Source organism: Leptopilina heterotoma, unplaced genomic scaffold, assembly GCF_015476425.1.
Source record: "Leptopilina heterotoma isolate Lh14 unplaced genomic scaffold, ASM1547642v1 Lhet_36, whole genome shotgun sequence".
NCBI classification, from domain to species: domain Eukaryota; kingdom Metazoa; phylum Arthropoda; class Insecta; order Hymenoptera; family Figitidae; genus Leptopilina; species Leptopilina heterotoma.
This window is the reverse complement of record NW_025111040.1, coordinates 1,959,006-1,980,558: the sequence shown is the minus strand read 5'-3', so window position 1 is coordinate 1,980,558 and position 21,553 is coordinate 1,959,006. Positions and strand designations below refer to the sequence as shown.

Here is a 21,553-nt window from a genome sequence, read left to right as displayed (position 1 = left end):
AAATTATTTTTTAAATTTCTGCATAAATTTAAAAAATTTTTACAATACGGACGATGTGCAGAAATTATATTAGAGAAAGTTATACTCTATTATATGAAAAAGGTTACATATAGATAGGATGCGTAGGCGAAAAATGCAGGTGCGCATTTTCAATTTCAATAATAATAAAATTATAACTTATAAGGGAAATTAATTATTATATTTCGATATTTAATATTTAATATTTTATATTTTATTCATAAACATGAAATCATTCTACAATGTTTTACATTAGTTTATTTTAAATAAATATATTTATATTTTTTTATTACAACAATTCACAGCTTCGTAGTGAAGAAAAAAATAAAAGAACAGGTTTTATATTTAAATAGACAGTAGAGAGAAGCGTATCAGTAATAATGTTGATTTAGAAACGTTAATACAAAATAGCTTTTTGAAAAAAAAGAATCATTGTTAGAAACGTGTCTTTTGTATTTTGAGAATAAAGATGCTCAGTAGGCCTTTTCAAATGTCATTGTCAATCATTAAACTCGAAATAGGAATGTCACATAATCAATGAGAATTATTGTTGTTATGTGCAGCGTGTCCCACATTACATCATTTGAAATACTTTAAGAGTCGTATATTTTTTTTTCGTGCCTTAGAAATAGCATTCCGTTATGTTTAAGTATTATTTTAAAGGCGTTTTATGCCAATTTTCTTTCAGCAATACCGTATAATTTTTACTGTCATTCCTTTATCCTTATATGGATCACTTTACATTATTCTTCAATGATCCATAGATCATTTTTGTTTACAGTTCACGTTATTGGTCAATGATCTATAGATCATTATCTTTTAACTCACTCTATTACTGATTCATAGATCATTGCCCTATAACTCACAATATTAGTGATCTATAGTATCATTTCCCTATAACTCACTATATTAGTGATCTATCGATCATTATCCGTCAGTTCACTTTATTATTGATCTATCGATATTTATCTTATAGATCATTTTATCAGTCCATTAATCACTAACTCATAGATTCATTATTGATTTATCGAGCATTATTTTTCAGATCATTTTATAAATCTAGATCTATGATCATTGTATTAATGATCTATAGATCATTCGCGTGTGCATTTATAGCATAAGAATCATGTTTGCTTTAATAATTAATCCAAAGATTATTAATTTTTTCAAAATTAATTTATAGATCTTCAGTGCAGTTATCTATGATAAATAGATTAATGATCTATTAAATCAGTGATCTTTAGATCATTTGCATATTAATCGAAATAAGGATCAATTTTGATTATGTTATTAAGTTAAAGAATATTAGTTTATTTCGTAATTGATTTATCGATTTTTAGTACTGGGATTTGTGACTTATGGATTGATTATCTATGATTTATAGATTACTACTATAATTTTTGGATTAATGATCTATAGATCATTAGTTTTTTTATTTAAAACCATTGAATAAATAATGTAGCAATTAATATAATTAAGAGAAGATTAGTGCTTAATCTAATGATAATTAGTTAATTATAATTCGTAATTGATACATAGATCTTCAGCATTGTGATCTATGATTCATAGATTATTGATCTATAGATCAGTCGCATATGAATGTATACCTTATGGATCAATTTCGATTTAGTAATTAATCTAAAGATCACTATTTTATACGTAATTGATTTATAGATCTTCAGTATTGTGATGTATCATCTGTTCTATGATCTATTGATAAATGATCTATAGATCATTCGCATATGGATCGAAATACGAATCAGTTCTGCTGTAGTGAATAATCTAAACAACATTAGTTTGTTCCTTAATTGATTTATCGATTTTCAGTACTCAAGTTTTTGATTCATGGATTGTTGATCTGATTTATGTATTACTACTATAATTTTTGGATTGATCTATAATGATCTATAGATCATTAGTTTTTGGATTTAAAACCTTCGATTAAATGTTGTAATCTGTAACAACTGATATAATTAAGAGAAGAGTAGTGATTATAATCTAAAGATTATATATAATTCGTAATTGATTAATTGATCTTTATTATAGTGATCTATGATCAATGATCTAGATCACTCGCATATGGATCTATAGATCATAGATCTATATCATATGGATCAATTTCGCTTTAGTAATTATTCTAAAGATTATTATTTTATTCGTGATTGATTTATAGATCTTCAGTATAGTCATCTATGATCTATGGATTAATGATCTATAGATCATTATAGTATATTACCATTCTGCAAGTCTAGTAATTATTTCATTTTTTACTTTCTCTCTCTCTCTTTTTTCTTATTTTAAAAATAAAATCCAGACATAAAACGGAAAATAATTTATGTATCATATAATAGTAACTATAATTTTTATAATGATAATACAATCTCATTACAAGCAATTAAATTGAAATTGCCCAAGAAGTTAACAAATAATCGAGAGATATGTTTATATATACATATTACTAATTTATATAAAAGTTTTCCATATCTCTCTGAGAATCAGATTCTTTTTAGATCAAACACTCATTAGCATCGCATTTAATATTATCGTTAATTAGTGAAGAAAAAAAGAAAAGAAAAAAAGAATGGGAAACGCACACGCAGTAATTAGGTCGATCTTCCTGGGCGCAGAGAAAATAATATCGTTATTCTATGCGTTTTACAAGACGGTCAAGTTGTTCGGTGTAAAAATACATACATATGTATATAATGCACTGTACAATCTCCCCGCAACTGTTTATGCACTGAGTTACGCGTCTCACTTTTAATGTAATATTATATCCCGTGTTCGTTAATCATTAACGACAGGACTATGCGGACACCTGTATATACACACCACGTAGTGTACCGCGCATTCACTCATCGCTTACAAGTCTATTATTATTATATTCATTATTATCATATAGATATATTGCTGCACCCGTTAATTATACTTGCACTCCAGTTATATGGGCGCATACAATGATTATTTATATACCTGCACATTCTGTATATATCTTTATCACCACCACCGAGAGGCATTATAAGCATAACCGCTTTTTGACTGCAGGTTATAATTCATTTCAATTTCAATGTAACGTGTACCCTTATTTTCTTTTGTCTGCTGCATTATATATTTTGTGCTAGAAGAGAAATTAGTCCCCTATATACCCAATTTTACACGTCTTTTAGTTCTTTTTTACTTTATTTTCTTTTATATTTCATAATCAGGCATGTGAATAGTTCTCAAAATGTTTCTTTACCGAAATTCTTTTTAACCGAATTGTTATTTAACTGAATTATTATTTAACCAAATTGTCACTGATGTTGGAATCTTTATTTGACTAAATTGACACTACATTAACAGGCTCGCACTCATCTACTAAAGCCTACTATTTACTATTTTTTTACGTTATTCTATATTATTTGGATACTTTTTTTAAATTTCAGCCACTAAAAACTACTAATTCTGTTTTTTTTTTATAATTTTCACTACTTTAAATTCGCTAATACTAGAAATCAAAAAACTATTCTCAAAAATTATAACCTTCAATTTTTTTTATTTTTGACGATAAATTAATTTAGATAACTAATAACTATTGAAGAACTGCGAAAATGTTATTACTTATAAATCATTTAATGATATATTCTCGTTAATATTTCAATTATCTTTATAAATAGCAAAATTCATCTCCGAAATTCCATTATATTCAGGATTTTTTAAAAAATTCATTGCAAAATTCAATTATTTTCATAAATAACAATAATCATCAGAAGAATTGAATTACTTTTAAAATTAATAAAATTCTTCGCAGAAATTCAATTGTTTCAAAAAATCTAAAAAAAAAATTGTCAACATTTCAATTATTTTTATAAATGAATAGCAAAATTCTTCGCCAAAATTCAATTATATTCAGGAACTTTAATAAAATTCATTGCAAAATTCAATAATTTTAATAAATAACAATATTCATCACAAGAATTCAATTATTTTCAAAATTCTTTTCATAAGGAAAAAAATTCAATTATTTTAAAAATTTTTCAAAAATTCATGTCAAAATTTCAAATACTTTCAAAAATTTTTCTTAATGCAATGATTTTCAATGTTCTACTATTCTAATAAAAATTAACAAAAGAATTTAATTATTAAACAACAATTTTGATAATATTCTGCACGAATATTCATTTATTTTCTAAAATACTGAAAATTTCACAGGAATTCAATTATTAAAAGTAGAATTTGCATAAATTTTTTCAAAAAAATCAATTGTTTGAAAATTTGGCATTAAATTTTTTGCAGTAAATCAATTATTTTCAAAGGGAAACAAATTCAATTATTTTCAAAATTTAAAAAAAAATCATAGCAAAATTTCAATTATTTTCAAAAAATTTTCTTAATTCAATTTTTCAATTTTTTTCAAAAAAAAAAAAAAAGAATTCAATTACTTAAAAACAATTTTGACATTAAGTTCTACACGAATATTCAATTATTTTTTTTAAGTTATGAGAATTTCACAGGAATTCAATTATTAAAAATAGAATTTGCATAATTTTTTTTTGAAAAAAGTCAATTGTTTGAAACTTTTATATTAAATTCTTCGCAATAATTCAATTATTTTCATAAATAATAAAACTCATTAAAGAATTTAAATATCAATTATTTAAAAATTTGTTGATAAAATTATGTATAAGAATACAATTTTAAGAAACATTCAATTATTCAATAAATTATCTATTTTTTTTTTTAATAATTGAATTCTCATAGTTTTCTAATAATAATTGAATTGAAATGATGAAAATAATTTTGAAGTTAGAGTAATAATATTCTTATATAGGTAATATAGAATAATGATTTTATCACTCAATTATTTTTAATTATTATAAAACATGAAGAAAGCGATTACTCCGAGTCGAAGACTCGGAGTGATCGATATTTTCATGTTTTATATTAATATTCTTATTAGTTCTTGAATTTCAAAAAGGTTTAAATCTAAATTTTCAAAAATCTTAATTCCCATGGAAAAATAATAATGATTAAAAATTTATTTGAAAATGAAGTTTTTGATTTTCACGAATAATTTTTCATTTAACGAAATTCGTATCTAAATGGAATAGAACATTTTTTCTAGTTTCTAATAATTTTTAGAGTGATTTAAAATATTATCTTTAGGGTCAGGGAAAAAGTCAAAATTTTGTCTAGAAATCAGGGAAAAACAAAATTAAATATTCGTGGCATTTCTCTGATACTTCAAAAGGAAAAATTGGGTCATAATTTCCAACTTTTTGTTGACAATGAAAATTAAGATATTTGATTTATTACACGTCTTTAGCTCTTGTCAAAAAATCAACAACAAAAAATCGTTAAAAGTAACAATTAAAATAATGCACGTAATTTCTAGACGATTAAAAATGATATCCGTTACAATAAAATTAGTTCTTACGTCGTATACACATTTAAGATTTTTTTCTCCCCCTTGTCTTTTTTTTATGCCATGTAGTAAAATGGGAGTGTGTTTTGTCCTTTCGGAAAGCATATATAATATATAATACCGTGTCCATGAAGCGTGACCAATAAATGGTGTCACGTGTATCCAAACCTATTTGAAGATAATATTTACGCTTTATATGTAGGTATAAATACGTGTGTGTTATTCTTTATGAAAGAATCGCCCCATATATATGAATGTAGGTTGTATAGAAAATTCTATGTCAAAGACAGGATATGCGGTACTTTGGATTGGTCAATTTTTTCATTCATTTCATTCTCATTCAATTTTACTATATTACATATATATTCTGATTTCACAATCACATTTTGGAACAATTTCAAAGATTGTGACTTTTATTTTTATTGCCTGTATAGTGTCAATTACATAATTGTTGGGAAATTAGTCTATTATTAGGTAATTGCAGTATATAGACGATGCTTATAAGGAAAAAAGGTAAATAAACAAATGCGGTGAATAAATAAATACAAAACTGATTGTATTTCACAATTTTGTTGCTGCATTTACAGTGAGATGTAAAATTCTTTTTTAAAAATAAATTCAAATAATAACCGATTTCTTGTCTATTATCAAGTAAATATTTATTTGTGTCAAACAATTTTTATTTAAATCATGTAAATTATATATTTGAATCAATAATTTCAGTATTTGATTTAAATACCATTTAATTCATTTAAATGACATTTAATTCATTTAAATACCATTTAATTCATTTAAATACCATTTAATTCATTTAAATAAAAATTTGAAAGAATTCAATTATCTTAATAAATATTAAACTTCTTTCCAGAAATTCAATTATTTTCAAAAATTAAAAAAAAATTCTCAACATTTCAATTATCTTTATAAATAGCAAAATTCTTCTACGAAATTCCATTATATTCAGGATTTTTTATAAAATTCATTGCGAAATTCAATTATTTTCATAAATAACAATATTTATCAGAAGAATTCAATTATTTTCAAAATTAATAAAATTCTTCGCAAAAATTCAATTATTTTCAAAAAATGTAAAAAAAAATTTCGTCAATATTTAAATTATCTTTATAAATGAATAGCAAAATTCTTCGACAAAATTCAATTATTTTCGTAAATAATAGTATTCATCTCAAGAATTCAATTATTTTCAATTTTCAAATATAATAATATTCAATTATTTTTATAAATTTTAATAAAATTCATGGCAAAATTTCAATTATTTTCAATATTCTACTATTTAAATAAAATTTCCCAAAATAATTCAATTATTATTATACAAAAATTTTGATAATATTCTACACGAACATTCAATTATTTTCAAAAGAAATAAAATTAAATTATTTTCAAAAATTTTTCTTAATTCAATGATTTTTATATTAATTATTTTAATAGAAATTAACAAAAAAAAATTCAATTATTTAAAAACAATTTTTACAAAATTCTGCACGAATATTCAATAAAATTATTTTCTAAAATACTGAAAATTTCTCAAAGGAATTCAATTATTAAAAATAGAATTTGCATAATTTTTTTTTGAAAAAAGTCAATTGTTTGAAACTTTTATATACTATTCTTTGCAAAAATTCAATTATTTTCATAAATAATTTATTGAACTTATTGAAGAATTTAAATATCAATTATTTAAAAATTTGTTGATTAAATTACGTATAAGAATTGAATTTTAAGAAACATTCAATTATTCAATAAATTATCTATGTTTTTATTTAAATAATTGAATTCTCGTAGAGTTTTCTAATAAAATTTGATTTAAAATTTAATTTCAATTAAAGTTTTAGATAATAATTGAATTTTGGAGAAGTTACTAGTAATTGCAATTTTTATAGAAATAATTGAATTTTGTAAAGGTTTCAAGTTAAAATCTTTGAAAATCTGATTTTATCATACTTTCAATTAAAAATTCTATGGAACCAACTTATTTTTCAAGAAGATTAATCAAAATTTTTAAAAATTATTTCATTAAATTATTTAAAGTTTTTATTTTCTAATGTATATTTAATTGAAGAACTTTCGAATAATTGAAAATTGAAATTCGAAAATTGAATTCGATACAAATAAATTAAAAAATTTTCAAAGAAGAACTTTTTCAAAAATTATAAAAAATAATTGATTACTAATTTAAAGAAGAATTTTATTTTAAAATTGTAGATATAATAATTGTATTGAAATGATCTTTAATTATTATAAAACAGGGAAAAGGATATCTTGATATTTTATAATAAATTATTTTATTTAAATTTATAATAAATTATTATAAAACAGGAAGAAGGATATCTTCATGTTTTATAATATTTTTATAAATTATTGAATTTCAAAAGGTTTGAATTAGAAATTTTTAAAATCTTAGCTCTAATGGAAAAATAATAATGATTAAATATTTATTTAAAAATGAAGTTATTGATGTTTTCGAATAATTTTATAACTGCAGAAATTCGTAAATAAATGTAATAAAACATTTTTTTTTGAGTATCTACTAATTTTTAGAGTGAATCAGAATATTCTTTAGGGTCAGGGAAAAGGGAAAATTTTTTCTGGAAATCAGAGAGAAGTCAGGAAAAATCAAAATTAAATTTTTGTGACAACCTTTTTTCACTTTTATTTTCCTCCAGAGTAATTTCGTAGTATATTCACCTGTCTCTATTTAATTTTTTCGCGTCAATATTACATCGAATAGTTAATCAATTACTACTTATAGAATCAATTCGTCAATCTACAAATATCATGCAGCCAATCCATAAAATTAGTCACTATCGCTGACAAATTAATGAGTTAATACCTCAGCACTATTCGAATATCTATTTTATAATAAACGTTTTAGCGGGAAAATTTAATGAATGTGTGGCTTTTATTAATACAAGAAGCATATCAATCCGAGACGATATTAACGGTTTGTAATTTGTAATTATGCAACTATTTCTGTGTATAAATAAATAAATAAATGAGACGTATTTGAAATAACGAAATAACACTGTACACTATGTGTGTGTGATTTATATGGGCTTGTTGAATTTGTAACAGTTGAATGGTTCACATCGGTAATACAAGACTTGCATAATGGCATTTATATTATTTTTGTGTATAGATTAACATTCACTTCTACCTTGTCATTCCTTATAGTGCGGTTTCAGGAATATAATGTGTTGCAGTTATAAAGACGGTACTAGTCCTGTAATTAACGAAGCGTTATGTACCCGACAAGATTCTTCCTTGAATGCATAATTTTTAGGCGTTATCATCATCTGACTCTCTCCGATTATAATTACTACGAGTCTCTCTTTCTCTCCTTCTCTTTCTTTCTATTATGTATATACTATGTGTAAAACGCTTCGCATGACTCGCGGGTCTATGCGAATATATCTTTAGATCAAGATTAAACTTTCAATGCGGAAGATTCAACATTTATTTATATTTTTAGGAAAAAGTTCATTAAATGCGCATTTTATCCCCCCTCCTCCTTTTTTTTAAGTATATACTCCTAAATAATTTATTTTTATATTCAGGGTTGCGACAGGTCTCAGGGAATTCAGGGAAAAGTCAGGAAAATCAGGGAAAACTCAGGAATTTTTATTAAAAGTACGGGAAAAAATTAAACATTTATAGAATCCATAAGAAAATTCTGAATTTTTGTATCTTTTTTGTTTGACTCAAAAACTATGACATTACCACGAATTCTACACTGAAAAAAAATTTATTTGATTCAAATAACCGATTGATTGACTATTATCAATTAAATATTTAATTGCATCAAATAATATTTATTGGAGTCAATTAAATGATTCACTTCATATTTGCTTCAAATACTGATATTGTTGATTAAAATACCATTTAATTGACTCAATTAATCGGTTATTTGAATCAATTAAATTTTTTTTTTAGTGTAATACAAAACCTTGAATTTTTTCTCCTTTTGACAAAAATTTCTTTTTAAATAACTTAATAAAAATTCCACAGGAATTTCATTACTTACAAATTTCTTTTATAAGTTTCTTCGCAATAATTCCATTATTTTCATAATAATAAATTTTTTTACCGATATTCAATTATTTTCATAAAAAAATAAAATTCTTTTTAGAAATTCAATTATTTTTCATAAATAATAAAACTCATCGCAAAATTACAATGATTTTTGTACAATTTTAATCGAGTTTCTCGAAAAAAAGTCATTATTCCTAAAAATTTTATTAAAATTCGTCAAAAGAATTCAATTACTTAAACATTTTTATTTTTGTATTTAAATGATTCAATTTTTTCTATTTCTGACAATAATTTCTTTTTGAATAACTTAATTCTTGAAAAAGTATCTCAAAATTATTTCTTATAAATTATTTAATAAATCATTTTATACTTAAATATTTCAAAATTAATTGAATTTTAAAAGAGTTGCGTTTATTATTTTCATAAATAAATGAACTTCAAAAGGTTGCAATTTGAAATTTTTGAAAATTTCTAATTTTTAATGCATTTAATTGGAAATTTTAAAGAACTTTGATTTTTGAAAAAATTTTAATAATACAAATTCTTCTGAAATTAATTAAATTTTTTAATATATATTTAATTAATTATTAAAAATAATAGATTTATAGAAGAATTTTAGTTAAAAACACTTGAAAAAAATTGAATTCTGGAGAAGTTAGAAATGATTGCAAAAATTCAATTATTTTCAAAAGCAATAAAATTCTTCGCAGAAATTTAATTATATGTTCAAAAATTTTGTAAAAATTCTAGTCAAAATTTCAATTATCTTTAAAAATAATAAAATTCTTCTTTAAAATTCAATTATTATTTTCAAAAATTTAAATAAAATTCTTTGTAAAATTTAAATATTATTTTTAAAAATTTTTTCTCAATTCAGTGATTTTTAAAATGTACAAACTTTCAATTATTTTCATAAATAATAAAAATTTCAGAGGAATTCAATTATTTACAACATTTTTTTTATAAATTTCTTCGCAATTTTCAATTGTTTTCATAAATAATAAAATTTTTTACGGGGATTCAATTATTTTTGTAAATAATAAAATTCTGTTTAGGAATTCAATTATTTTCATAATGTAATAAAACTCATCGCAGAATTTCAATTATTTTTAGTAGAATTTTAATCAAATTCCTCAAAAATGTGATTATTTTTAAAAATGTTATTAGAATTTGTCGACAGAATTCAGTTAATTAAAAATTTGTTGATAAAATTCTTATTAGAATTCAATTTTAAGAAACATTCAATTATTGAATAAATTATTTACTTTTGTAACTAAATAAATTAATTATCGTAGAATTTTCTAATAAAAATTTATTTAAAAATGAATTCAATTATTTTTCTAAGTATTCGATACAATTGAATTTTTGTTTAAAATTTTCGTAAAATGATTTTAGAAAATTCAATCATTTTTGCAAGTAATAAAATTTTTCTCAGGAATTCAATTTTACGAATGTTTTATAAATTTCTTCTCAATAATTTCATTATTTTCATAAATAATTGTATTTTTTACGCAGGGATTCAATTATTTTCATAAATAATAAAATTCTTTTTAAGAATTCAATTCTTTTCATAAAAAATAAAACTCCTATCAGGATTTTAATTATTATTTTTAATACAATTTTAAATGAATTCTTCGAAAAATGTAATTATTTTTAATTATTTAAATTCTTTTGGAAAAAATCAATTATTTTCAAAAATTTTGATATAATTTTTTATAATAAGTATTCAATTTTAAGAAATAATCAACTATTCTATCAATTATTTATTTTTGTGTTTAAATTATATTTAAATAATTGATTTGTCGTAGAATTTTCTAATAAAAATTGATTTATATGTAAAATTGAATTTCAGTTAAAATTTTAGATAATAAGTGAAGATTGGATTAAAATTTTGGAATGTAATTTAATTTAGAAAGTATGAAAAAATTAAGTCATTAAATTTAATTTTTTAATAGCTACTTTTTTAGTAGTTTTCAGTATTCTTTTTTTGAGTCTTTAATCTACTTTTTACTACTTTTTTAAAAATTAATTATCGAGTACGAAGCCAAGAAAAAAATTTTTTCTTTCTATAATATCAAGATGTATTAAAAATAGAGGTAATTTTCTTTCTTACAATGAATATTGTTTATAATCACGTACGACCTCTGAGTCTGATTAAAAATTTTCATATGTATACGTTTATTGAAATATAGTTTGTGATTATAGAAAAAAAAACCTTATTACAGTCTTACGTAAAGCTATAATTTTATTTCCTGGACCTATATTCAGCATTACGAATCAAATCGTGTTTATTAGATCATCGACGCGTTGACTTTTGCATCATTGTCCTTCGTTGTGTAAAATGGAGAAAAAAAAATAAACAAATTGCCACGATGCGTGACAAATTATATCCTTCAAAGAATACGTGAATGCCAACGTTTGTTCTTTCAATTATCATCTTGTAATGCTTGGCAAGCTGAGAAAAATAAATAATTACAACTCTGTATTACAGGAAAGAAAAAATTTTTTTATTTACCAAAATTTTCTAAAAGAAAATCTAATAGAAAAGTTCAGACAGTTTTTTTTTTGCTTTTCTCCACCTGAGAACGCCAAGGTCACCTCTAGATGGCACTTCAGTTGCTAAAACTACTCCTAGCCATCTAGTGATAATCTTTTTATTAATTTATTACTATTTTTATTAATTACTTGTCAATATTATTAAATTATTAATAATTAATAATTAATAATTAATAATTAATAATTGTTTAAACATAAAATGTAATTATTAATTTTTTTTTTTTTGAAAAGAAAAATTATAAAAACAATTTTTTTCCTTTGCAAAAAATGAAAGCATATTTTTTCTTTAGAAAAGAAAAATTATAAAAAACAATTTTTTTTTTCTTTACAAAAAATGAAAACATTTTTTCTTTTGAAAAAGAAGAATGAAATAATTTTTTCCGAAAAGGAAAAATTATGTTGAAAGAGAAAAAATTAATTTTCAAATAACAAAAAAAGAAATAAATTTGCGAATAACAGAAAGAAATAATTGTGACAAACTAATAGAATGTTTGTCTAAAAGTTTAAAAGAACGCCTACGCGAGCCAGATGAAGCCGTGAGACTGAAAGTCTCTCTGTCTTTCTCTCTTTGTATACATATCTTTTGATATGATCTCAATAGAAAATAATATATATAGTGTCTCTAAAAACAAATAAAAATATTTATTGGAGAAATTGATTTCCGCATTTTATGATTATAAAGATTAGAAATAATTTAATTCGAGAAAGAGAAGAAGAAAATTCAATAATCAAAATAAACTTTATGTAGAAAACTACCTATTATTGAAATTTTATCATCTCCTCTATGTTTATTTGAAGATTGCCAATTGGTTAGCTTTCTCATTTAATGTCATAAGGAATAAGCATCTTCCAATCAGATCTCTATAACCTTTTATCTTTCTTGCAGAAAAAAAAGAAAATGAGAAAAATATCAAAACAAGGATGTTTCTTTGGCATTTCTTTCTTGTTTTAATTTTTAAATAATAATAATACATTAAAAAATACAGAAAAAATTTCTATTGAACATTTAATTCTAACTATAATAACAATAATTAATTGTTTAATTATTGTTACTTTATATTTATTATTTAATTAATTAATAATAATAATAAATAAATAAAACAAAATAATAAATTTTAAGCTTCAAACAGTAATAAGAATAAAAAAAGAAAACAAGTTAATAAGTAATTATTGATTATTCAATATTTAATTAATAAATTATGAATAAACAAAAGTAATTAATTTAAAAATAATTATTATTATTTTTTTAATTTATTATTTTTTTTATTGTCAAAAAAAACATCAAATTTTTTCACTCTAAAACAATTTTTTCTACTTATATATATTTATTATTTATTAATATATTTTTATTTATTATTTAATTTTTTCTTTTACAATGAAAAAAAAAAATTTAATTACTTGTCTGTTATCAAATAAATATTTACTTGAATCAAATAATTTTTATTTAAATCAATTAAATGGTATTTAAACCAAGAGATTATTGATTAAAATATAATTTATTTGGTTTAACTAAAAGTAATTTGATTCAAGTAAAATATAAATATTTATTTGATAATAGACAAGTAATCGGTTAGTTGAATCGAATAAATTTTTTTCAGTTTTAATAAGATTTTATGAGCAATTAATTGTTGATTATTTAATTTAATTAATTAACTAATGAGCGAAAAAAATTTAATTTATTAAAATATAGTGATTATTATTTTTTAATAAATTAAATAGAGAATGAAAAATAAATTATTATTTTTTAATGAATTAAATAGTGAATGAAAAAATTAATTATTATTTCATATTCAATTAATTATTATTTTATAGTTAATTAGTTAAAATAATCAATGAGTAATTACTTGTAAATTCTTAATATTATTTCAAGAGTAAATTTAATTATTAATAATATTTTAATCATAACTTTGTAGATTTATTAATAGCCGAGAGATATTTCCTAAGAGAAAAATCTCTCTATATTTGTTGGATTATTATTATTATTTCAAAACTGTTGAAATAATCAATAAATCCTTATAATATACAATATTGCCACATGAACTAATGCCTTTATCACGAGTAATAACAAAAAGATTGCAGAACCAGTTTTGCATCATTTTCATCGATCTATTCGCAACAATTGATATTAATCATAATTAACAACATTGTCAATCAATTCATTTATGCGTTCACTTTTAAGGCATAAAATTAAACATTTCGAATAATTTTACTATGTATACGTTTCCTTATTATACGTCCAGAAAAAGATTTTAAACAAATTTTTAAAAGATTTATTTGAAACAAAGAAATTTTTTTTAAAAATTATTTTTTAAATTGAAGATAAAATTTGTTTGAATTGTAAAAAAATTTTGCTAATAAATAGTAAATTTTACTAATTTATTAGTGTAATTTACTAATTTTAGTTAGTGTGTGATTTTTTGCTTTCGAATTAGAGTAAATTTTACTATAATAAATAGTAATTTTTATTAATTTATTATATCAAAATTTACTAATTTCAAAAGCAAAAAGTCAGTCACTAATTCAAATTTTAATAAACATTTCGACTAATTAAAATTTAGAGAGTGTAAAAAATATTATTTGGTTAAAAAAATAACCGACTACTTGTCCATTATCAAATAAATATTTACTTGAACCAAATAAATTTTAATTAAGTCAAATAAATTCTAAAATTGTATTCGTATACAGATAGAAAATTAAATATACACAGGAAAAAAAAAGTCTGACTCCTTTTACACCTTAAATTCAGCCCATGTATTTCACATAAGTCTGTCCTTGTCTAACGGGGCTGACTCCGTTTACACCTTAAATTCAGCCTCAAAAAGAGGCTGAAAGTAAGACTTTTTTTTTAGTGTGTACTTGAGTAATTAATGAAGAATTTTTGTTTATTTTCAGCCATGAGGGGATGAGCACTGGAGGAGATGGAGGTGGAGTACAAGGAGGGGGTGGGGGACGGAATACTCCTCCACATGGGTCACCCACCCCAATGGATAAGGCAACACTAAAAGTTCATTTACCAAATGGTACGTTAATCATTTTCCAAAATCACTTCTCTTATAAATAAAAATTTCTATATCATTAAAATTTTATTCAAAAAAAAAAAATTATTTATTTAATCATTTATTTTTTACTTATTCATTAATTTACTTATTTTTTTACTTATTTATGTATTTACTTTTATTTAAGTCCTTATTTATTTACCTATTCATTTAATTATTTATTTATTAATTTATTAACTTGCTTACTAATATATTTACTTATTTTTTTACTCCTTTATTTTTATTTACTTAATCATTTATATAATTATTTGTTTACTTATTTACTAATTTATTCGTTTAGTTATTTTTAAATTTAATCATTTACAGTAAATTTAAAAATAAGTGAACAAATAAATTTCCTGTGGTTTGAGTCTGGACTAGAAAATGTGGGTAAATGTCGGTATAGGAATCTGTAAATAGAACTGGTCCAGAAAATTATTAAAGATGACCTTGTGGTTTGAGTCTGGACTAGAAAATGTGGGTAAATGTCGGTATAGGAATCTGTAAATAGCACTGGTCCAGAAAATTATTAAAGATGACCTTGTGGTTTGAGTCTGGACTAGAAAATGTGGGTAAATGTTGGAATAGAAAACTGTAAATATATCTGACACAGGAAATTATTCAAGATCACCTTGTGGTTTGAGTCTGGACTAGAAAATGTGGGTAAATGTCGGTATAGGAATCTGTAAATAGCACTGGTCCAGAAAATTATTCAAGAACACCTTGTGGTTTGAGTCTGGACTAGAAAATGTGGGTAAATGTCGGTATAGGAATCTGCAAATAGAACTCGCCCAAAAAATTATTCAAGAACACCTTGTGGTTTGAGTCTGGACTAGAAAATGTGGGTAAATGTCGGTATAGGAATCTGCAAATAGAACTCGCCCAAAAAATTATTCAAGAACACCTTGTGGTTTGAGTCTGGACTAGAAAATGTGGGTAAATGTCGGTATAGGAATCTGTAAATAGCACTGGTCCAGAAAATTATTAAAGATGACCTTGTGGTTTGAGTCTGGACTAGAAAATGTGGGTAAATGTTGGAATAGAAAACTGTAAATATATCTGACACAGGAAATTATTCAAGATCACCTTGTGGTTTGAGTCTGGACTAGAAAACGTGGGTAAATGTCGGTATAGGAATCTGTAAATAGCACTGGTCCAGAAAATTATTCAAGAACACCTTGTGGTTTGAGTCTGGACTAGAAAATGTGGGTAAATGTCGGTATAGGAATCTGCAAATAGAACTCGCCCAAAAAATTATTCAAGAACACCTTGTGGTTTGAGTCTGGACTAGAAAATGTGGGTAAATGTCGGTATAGGAATCTGCAAATAGAACTCGCCCAAAAAATTATTCAAGAACACCTTGTGGTTTGAGTCTGGACTAGAAAATGTGGGTAAATGTCGGTATAGGAATCTGTAAATAGCACTGGTCCAGAAAATTATTAAAGATGACCTTGTGGTTTGAGTCTGGACTAGAAAATGTGGGTAAATGTTGGAATAGAAAACTGTAAATATATCTGACACAGGAAATTATTCAAGATGACCTTGTGGTTTGAGTCTGGACTAGAAAATGTGGGTAAATGTCGGTATAGGAATCTGTAAATAGAACTCGCCCAGCAAATTATTTAAGAACACCTTATGGTTTGAGTCTGGACTAGAAAATGTGGGTAAATGTCGGTATAGGAATCTGTAAATATATCTGACACAGGAAATTATTCAAGATGACCTTGTGGTTTGAGTCTGGACTAAAAAATGTGGGTAAATGTCGGTATAGGAGTCTGTAAATAGAATTGACCCAAAAAATAATTTAAGAACACCTTGTGGTTTGAGTCTGGACTGGAAAATGTGGGTAAATGTCGGTATAGGAATCTGCAAATAGAACTGGTCCAGAAAATTATTCAAGAACACCTTGTGGTTTGAGTCTGGACTAGAAAATGTGGGTAAATGTCGGAATAGGAATCTGTAAATATATCTGACACAGGAAATTATTCAAGATGACCCTGTGGTTTGAGTCTGGACTAGAAAATGTGGGTAAATGTCGGTATAGGAATCTGTAAATATATTTGACACAGGAAATTATTCAAGATCACCTTGTGGTTTGAGTCTGGACTAGAAAATGTGGGTAAATGTCGGTATAGGAATCTGCAAATAGAACTCGCCCAGCAAATTATTTAAGAACACCTTATGGTTTGAGTCTGGACTAGAAAATGTGGGTAAATGTCGGTATAGGAATCTGTAAATATATATGACACAGGAAATTATTCAAGATCACCATGTGGTTTGAGTCTGGACTAGAAAATGTGGGTAAAGGTCGGTATAGGAATCTGCAAATATATCTGACACAGGAAATTATTCAAGATCACCTTGTGGTTTGAGTCTGGACTAGAAAATGTGAGTAAATATCGGTATAGGAATCTGTAAATAAAACTGACACAGGAAATTATTCAAGATCACCTTGTGGTTTGAGTCTGGACTAGAAAATGTGAGTAAATATCGGTATAGGAATCTGTAAATAGAACTGACACAGGAAATTATTCAATATTACCATGTGGTTTGAGTCTGGACTAGAAAATGTGGGTAAATGTCGGTATAGGAATCTGTAAATTTTAGCTGGTGCAGAAAATTATTCAAGATGACCCTGTGGTTTGAGTCTGGACTAGAAAATGTGGGTAAATGTCGGTATAGGAATCTGTAAATATATTTGACACAGGAAATTATTCAAGATCACCTTGTGGTTTGAGTCTGGACTAGAAAATGTGGGTAAATGTCGGTATAGGAATCTGTAAATATAACTGACACAGGAAATTATTCAAGATGACCTTATGGTTTGAGTCTGGACTAGAAAATGTGGGTAAAGGTCGGTATAGGAATCTGCAAATATATCTGACACAGAAAATTATTCAAGATCACCTTGTGGTTTGAGTCTGGATTAGAAAATGTGGGTAAATGTCGGAATAGGAATCTGTAAATATATCTGACACAGGAAATTATTCAAGATCACCTTGTGGTTTGAGTCTGGACTAGAAAATGTGAGTAAATATCGGTATAGGAATCTGTAAATAGAACTGACACAGGAAATTATTCAATATTACCATGTGGTTTGAGTCTGGACTAGAAAATGTGGGTAAATGTCGGTATAGGAATCTGTAAATTTTAGCTGGTGCAGAAAATTATTCAAGATGACCCTGTGGTTTGAGTCTGGACTAGAAAATGTGGGTAAATGTCGGTATAGGAATCTGTAAATATATTTGACACAGGAAATTATTAAAGATGACCCTGTGGTTTGAGTCTGGACTAGAAAATGTGGGTAAATGTCGGAATAGGAATCTGTAAATATATCTGACACAGGAAATTATTCAAGATCACCTTGTGGTTTGAGTCTGGACTAGAAAATGTGGGTAAATGTCGGTATAGGAATCTGTAAATATAACTGACACAGGAAATTATTCAAGATCACCTTGTGGTTTGAGTCTGGACTAGAAAATGTGGGTAAAGGTCGGTATAGGAATCTGCAAATATATCTGACACAGAAAATTATTCAAGATCACCTTGTGGTTTGAGTCTGGATTAGAAAATGTGGGTAAATGTCGGAATAGGAATCTGTAAATATATCTGACACAGGAAATTATTCAAGACCACCTTGTGGTTTGAGTCTGGACTAGAAAATGTGAGTAAATATCGGTATAGGAATCTGTAAATAGAACTTACACAGGAAATTATTCAAGATTACCATGTGGTTTGAGTCTGGACTAGAAAATGTGGGTAAATGTCGGTATAGGAATCTGTAAATTTGATAGGGGGTCTACAACACCTGGAAAACCTGGAAAACCGGGAAATGTCAGGGAAATTAAAAATGTCCTGGAAAACCGGGAAATGTTAGGGAATTTTTTCGAAAGTCAGGGAATTTTTTTCATCATGACTTGAAATACTCTTGAACAATATTTTTAATGCTCATAATTTAGTTTTACAAATTTTTAGTAAAAAATTAATACTAATAATTAATATTGCCTTTCTAATTTGCAATTTTATTTTGAGAAATAATATGAACCACAGACATACATATAATCAAATAGAAAAAAATTGACCACTTAAAATTCTGAAAGATCAAAAGAAATGCAGAAATAATGGCATTGAAAAAATTCGTTTCGTATAATAAATCAATTTATTTTTTAAATACATAATTTAGGGCTCAAACTAAATCCCGTAAAGTCCGTAAAAGTCAGGTTTTTTTAAAAAAAGGTCCGTAAAGTTCGTAATTTGATTAAAAAAGGGCGAAAAGTTTGTAAATTGTACGATATAATTTGAGGAATTTTAGATAAATTACAAATGATTGCAGAAATTCAATTACATATATTCAAAAAATTTTTTAAATTCTCGTCAAAATTTCAATTATCCTTATAAATAATAAAATTCTTCTCTGAAAATCTATTATTTTAAAAATTTTTTAATAAAATTCTATGCAAAATTTCAATTATTTTCAAAAATTTTCCTTATTTCTATGTTTTTCAATATGTACTATTTTAATAAAATTTTTCCAAAAGAATCTAATTATTTTCATAAAATAATAAACAGTTCACAGGAATTATTTTCGTGCATAATAAAATTCTTTTTAGGAATTCAATTATTTTCATAAATAATAAAAATGATCAAAGAATTTGAATTATTTTTAATACAATTTTAATCGAATTCTTAGAAAAATGTAATTATGTATTCTTAAAAATTTTATTAAAATTCGTCATCAAATTAAAAATTTGTTAGTAAAATTCTTTATGAGAATTAAATTTTAAGAAACATTCAATAATTCAATAAATTATTTATTTTTGTATTTAAATAATTGAATTCTAATAAAAATTTATTTAAAAATTAATTTCAGTTACAATTTTAGATAATAATTAAATATTAAAAGCAATATCTTCATGTTTTATACATACATAGTTATGATTATGAAAAATTTAATTTAACTCGTACTGGTTATATTTTTGTTCGTAAATGGTACGTAATTTTTCATTTTTTTTCCGTGAAGTACGTTTTTTTAAATACTGTATCACTGGTTCAAGCCTTGATAATTTTTTTTTTCTATTCAAACTTTTGTATTAATAAAACTTTTACAATGTTTCTTGAACAAAAAGTTTAAAAAGGAAAATTTTGTAAACGTAAAATGTTGTTTTTTGAGTGAAAAACAGTTTTTTCTTTCAAATCGTCGGTGACAAACATTGTGAATACTTCTCCCACGTCATTTATAAGTGTTATCAAATGAAATTTATGCAATGTATTTTTTGTAACCCTTTATTATGTCAATTCTTAAAACCTGGAAAAAATTTTTTAGAAGGCCTGGGAAACCTGGAAATGTCAGGGAAATTCTTTTCAGATTAGTTGTAGACACCCTGAATTAGTTAATAAATAAATTAATAAATAATTAAATGATTAAGTAAATAAGTAAATTAATAAATCATTAAATGATGAAGTAAATAAATAGAAGAGTAAAAAAATAAGTAAATATGTAACTAAGCAAGTAAAGTTTTTAAATAAATTTAAAAAATAGGTAAATATATAAGAAAGTAAAAAATATTTTTTTTACTTATATATTTATCTATTTTTTTACTTACTTAATTACTTAAATATATTTACTTATTATTTTACTTTTTATTCACTTCTTTATTTATTTTTTTTCTTATTTATTTACTGATTTGTTTACTTATTTATTAATTTACTTATTTGCTTATTAATTATTAGTTTTTTTTAGATAATTCTTGAAATTAATCAAATTTAAAAAGAAAAAAAAGAAAAAAAATAAAAGGTCAATAACAAAATGTGTGTAAATTAAAATTTACAGGAGGCTTCAATGTAGTCAAATTCGGAGATGCTATTGACGTTAAAGGCATTATTTCTCTGGTCACAAGTAGATTAGCTGTCGGTACAAGACATTATAAACAATTGTATGCAATGAGACTTCATCATCCTGGCTCTGGTGAAAGTTATTGGCTACATCAGGATACAACAATGTATCAGGTAATAATTTATCCAAATTTTCCTAAATTTATTTATTTTTTAAATATACTTATTTTTTATTTATTTCATTGTTTAAATTATTAAAAATGAAATTTTCTTCATTTTCAGGTGCAAGAAAAATATGAAAAGAAACATCCACACAGTGAGTGGAGGTACGAATTAAGGGTGCGCTATCTACCTCAAAATTTAAATGATCTTTATGAAAAAGATAAGGTCACGTTTTTCTACTACTACGATCAGGTAAAATTAATTTTTTTTTTAAATTTAATATATTATTATTAATTATTAAATATTATAATTAATAACATCTGGAGCACACATCTCTTTTTTCGATCATTTCTTCAAGCTTTTTTTGTGTATAATTTTTATTTAGCTGAATTAAAAAATTTTGAATTTAAATTAATTAATTAATTACTACGCGAATTTTTGCTATACGAAAATTTTTCTTGACAGATTATTAGATCACAGAATTTTTAATTAGCAA

General features: G+C 24.1%; 1 protein-coding gene across 6 annotated transcripts in view; it reads left to right on the top strand.

The window, feature by feature from the left end:
• The window catches only part of LOC122505466 (focal adhesion kinase 1), a 130,195-nt gene that overhangs the window by 92,622 nt on the left and 16,020 nt on the right, over positions 1-21,553 (top strand). For all 6 annotated transcript variants that reach the window (XM_043617098.1, XM_043617097.1, XM_043617095.1 and 3 more), the window contains 3 exons: positions 14,921-15,048; positions 20,894-21,069; positions 21,178-21,309. In XM_043617098.1, coding sequence (XP_043473033.1) covers positions 14,931-15,048; positions 20,894-21,069; positions 21,178-21,309 — 426 coding nt within the window. In that variant the 5' untranslated portion in view covers positions 14,921-14,930. The remainder of the gene's footprint in view (positions 1-14,920; positions 15,049-20,893; positions 21,070-21,177; positions 21,310-21,553) is intronic.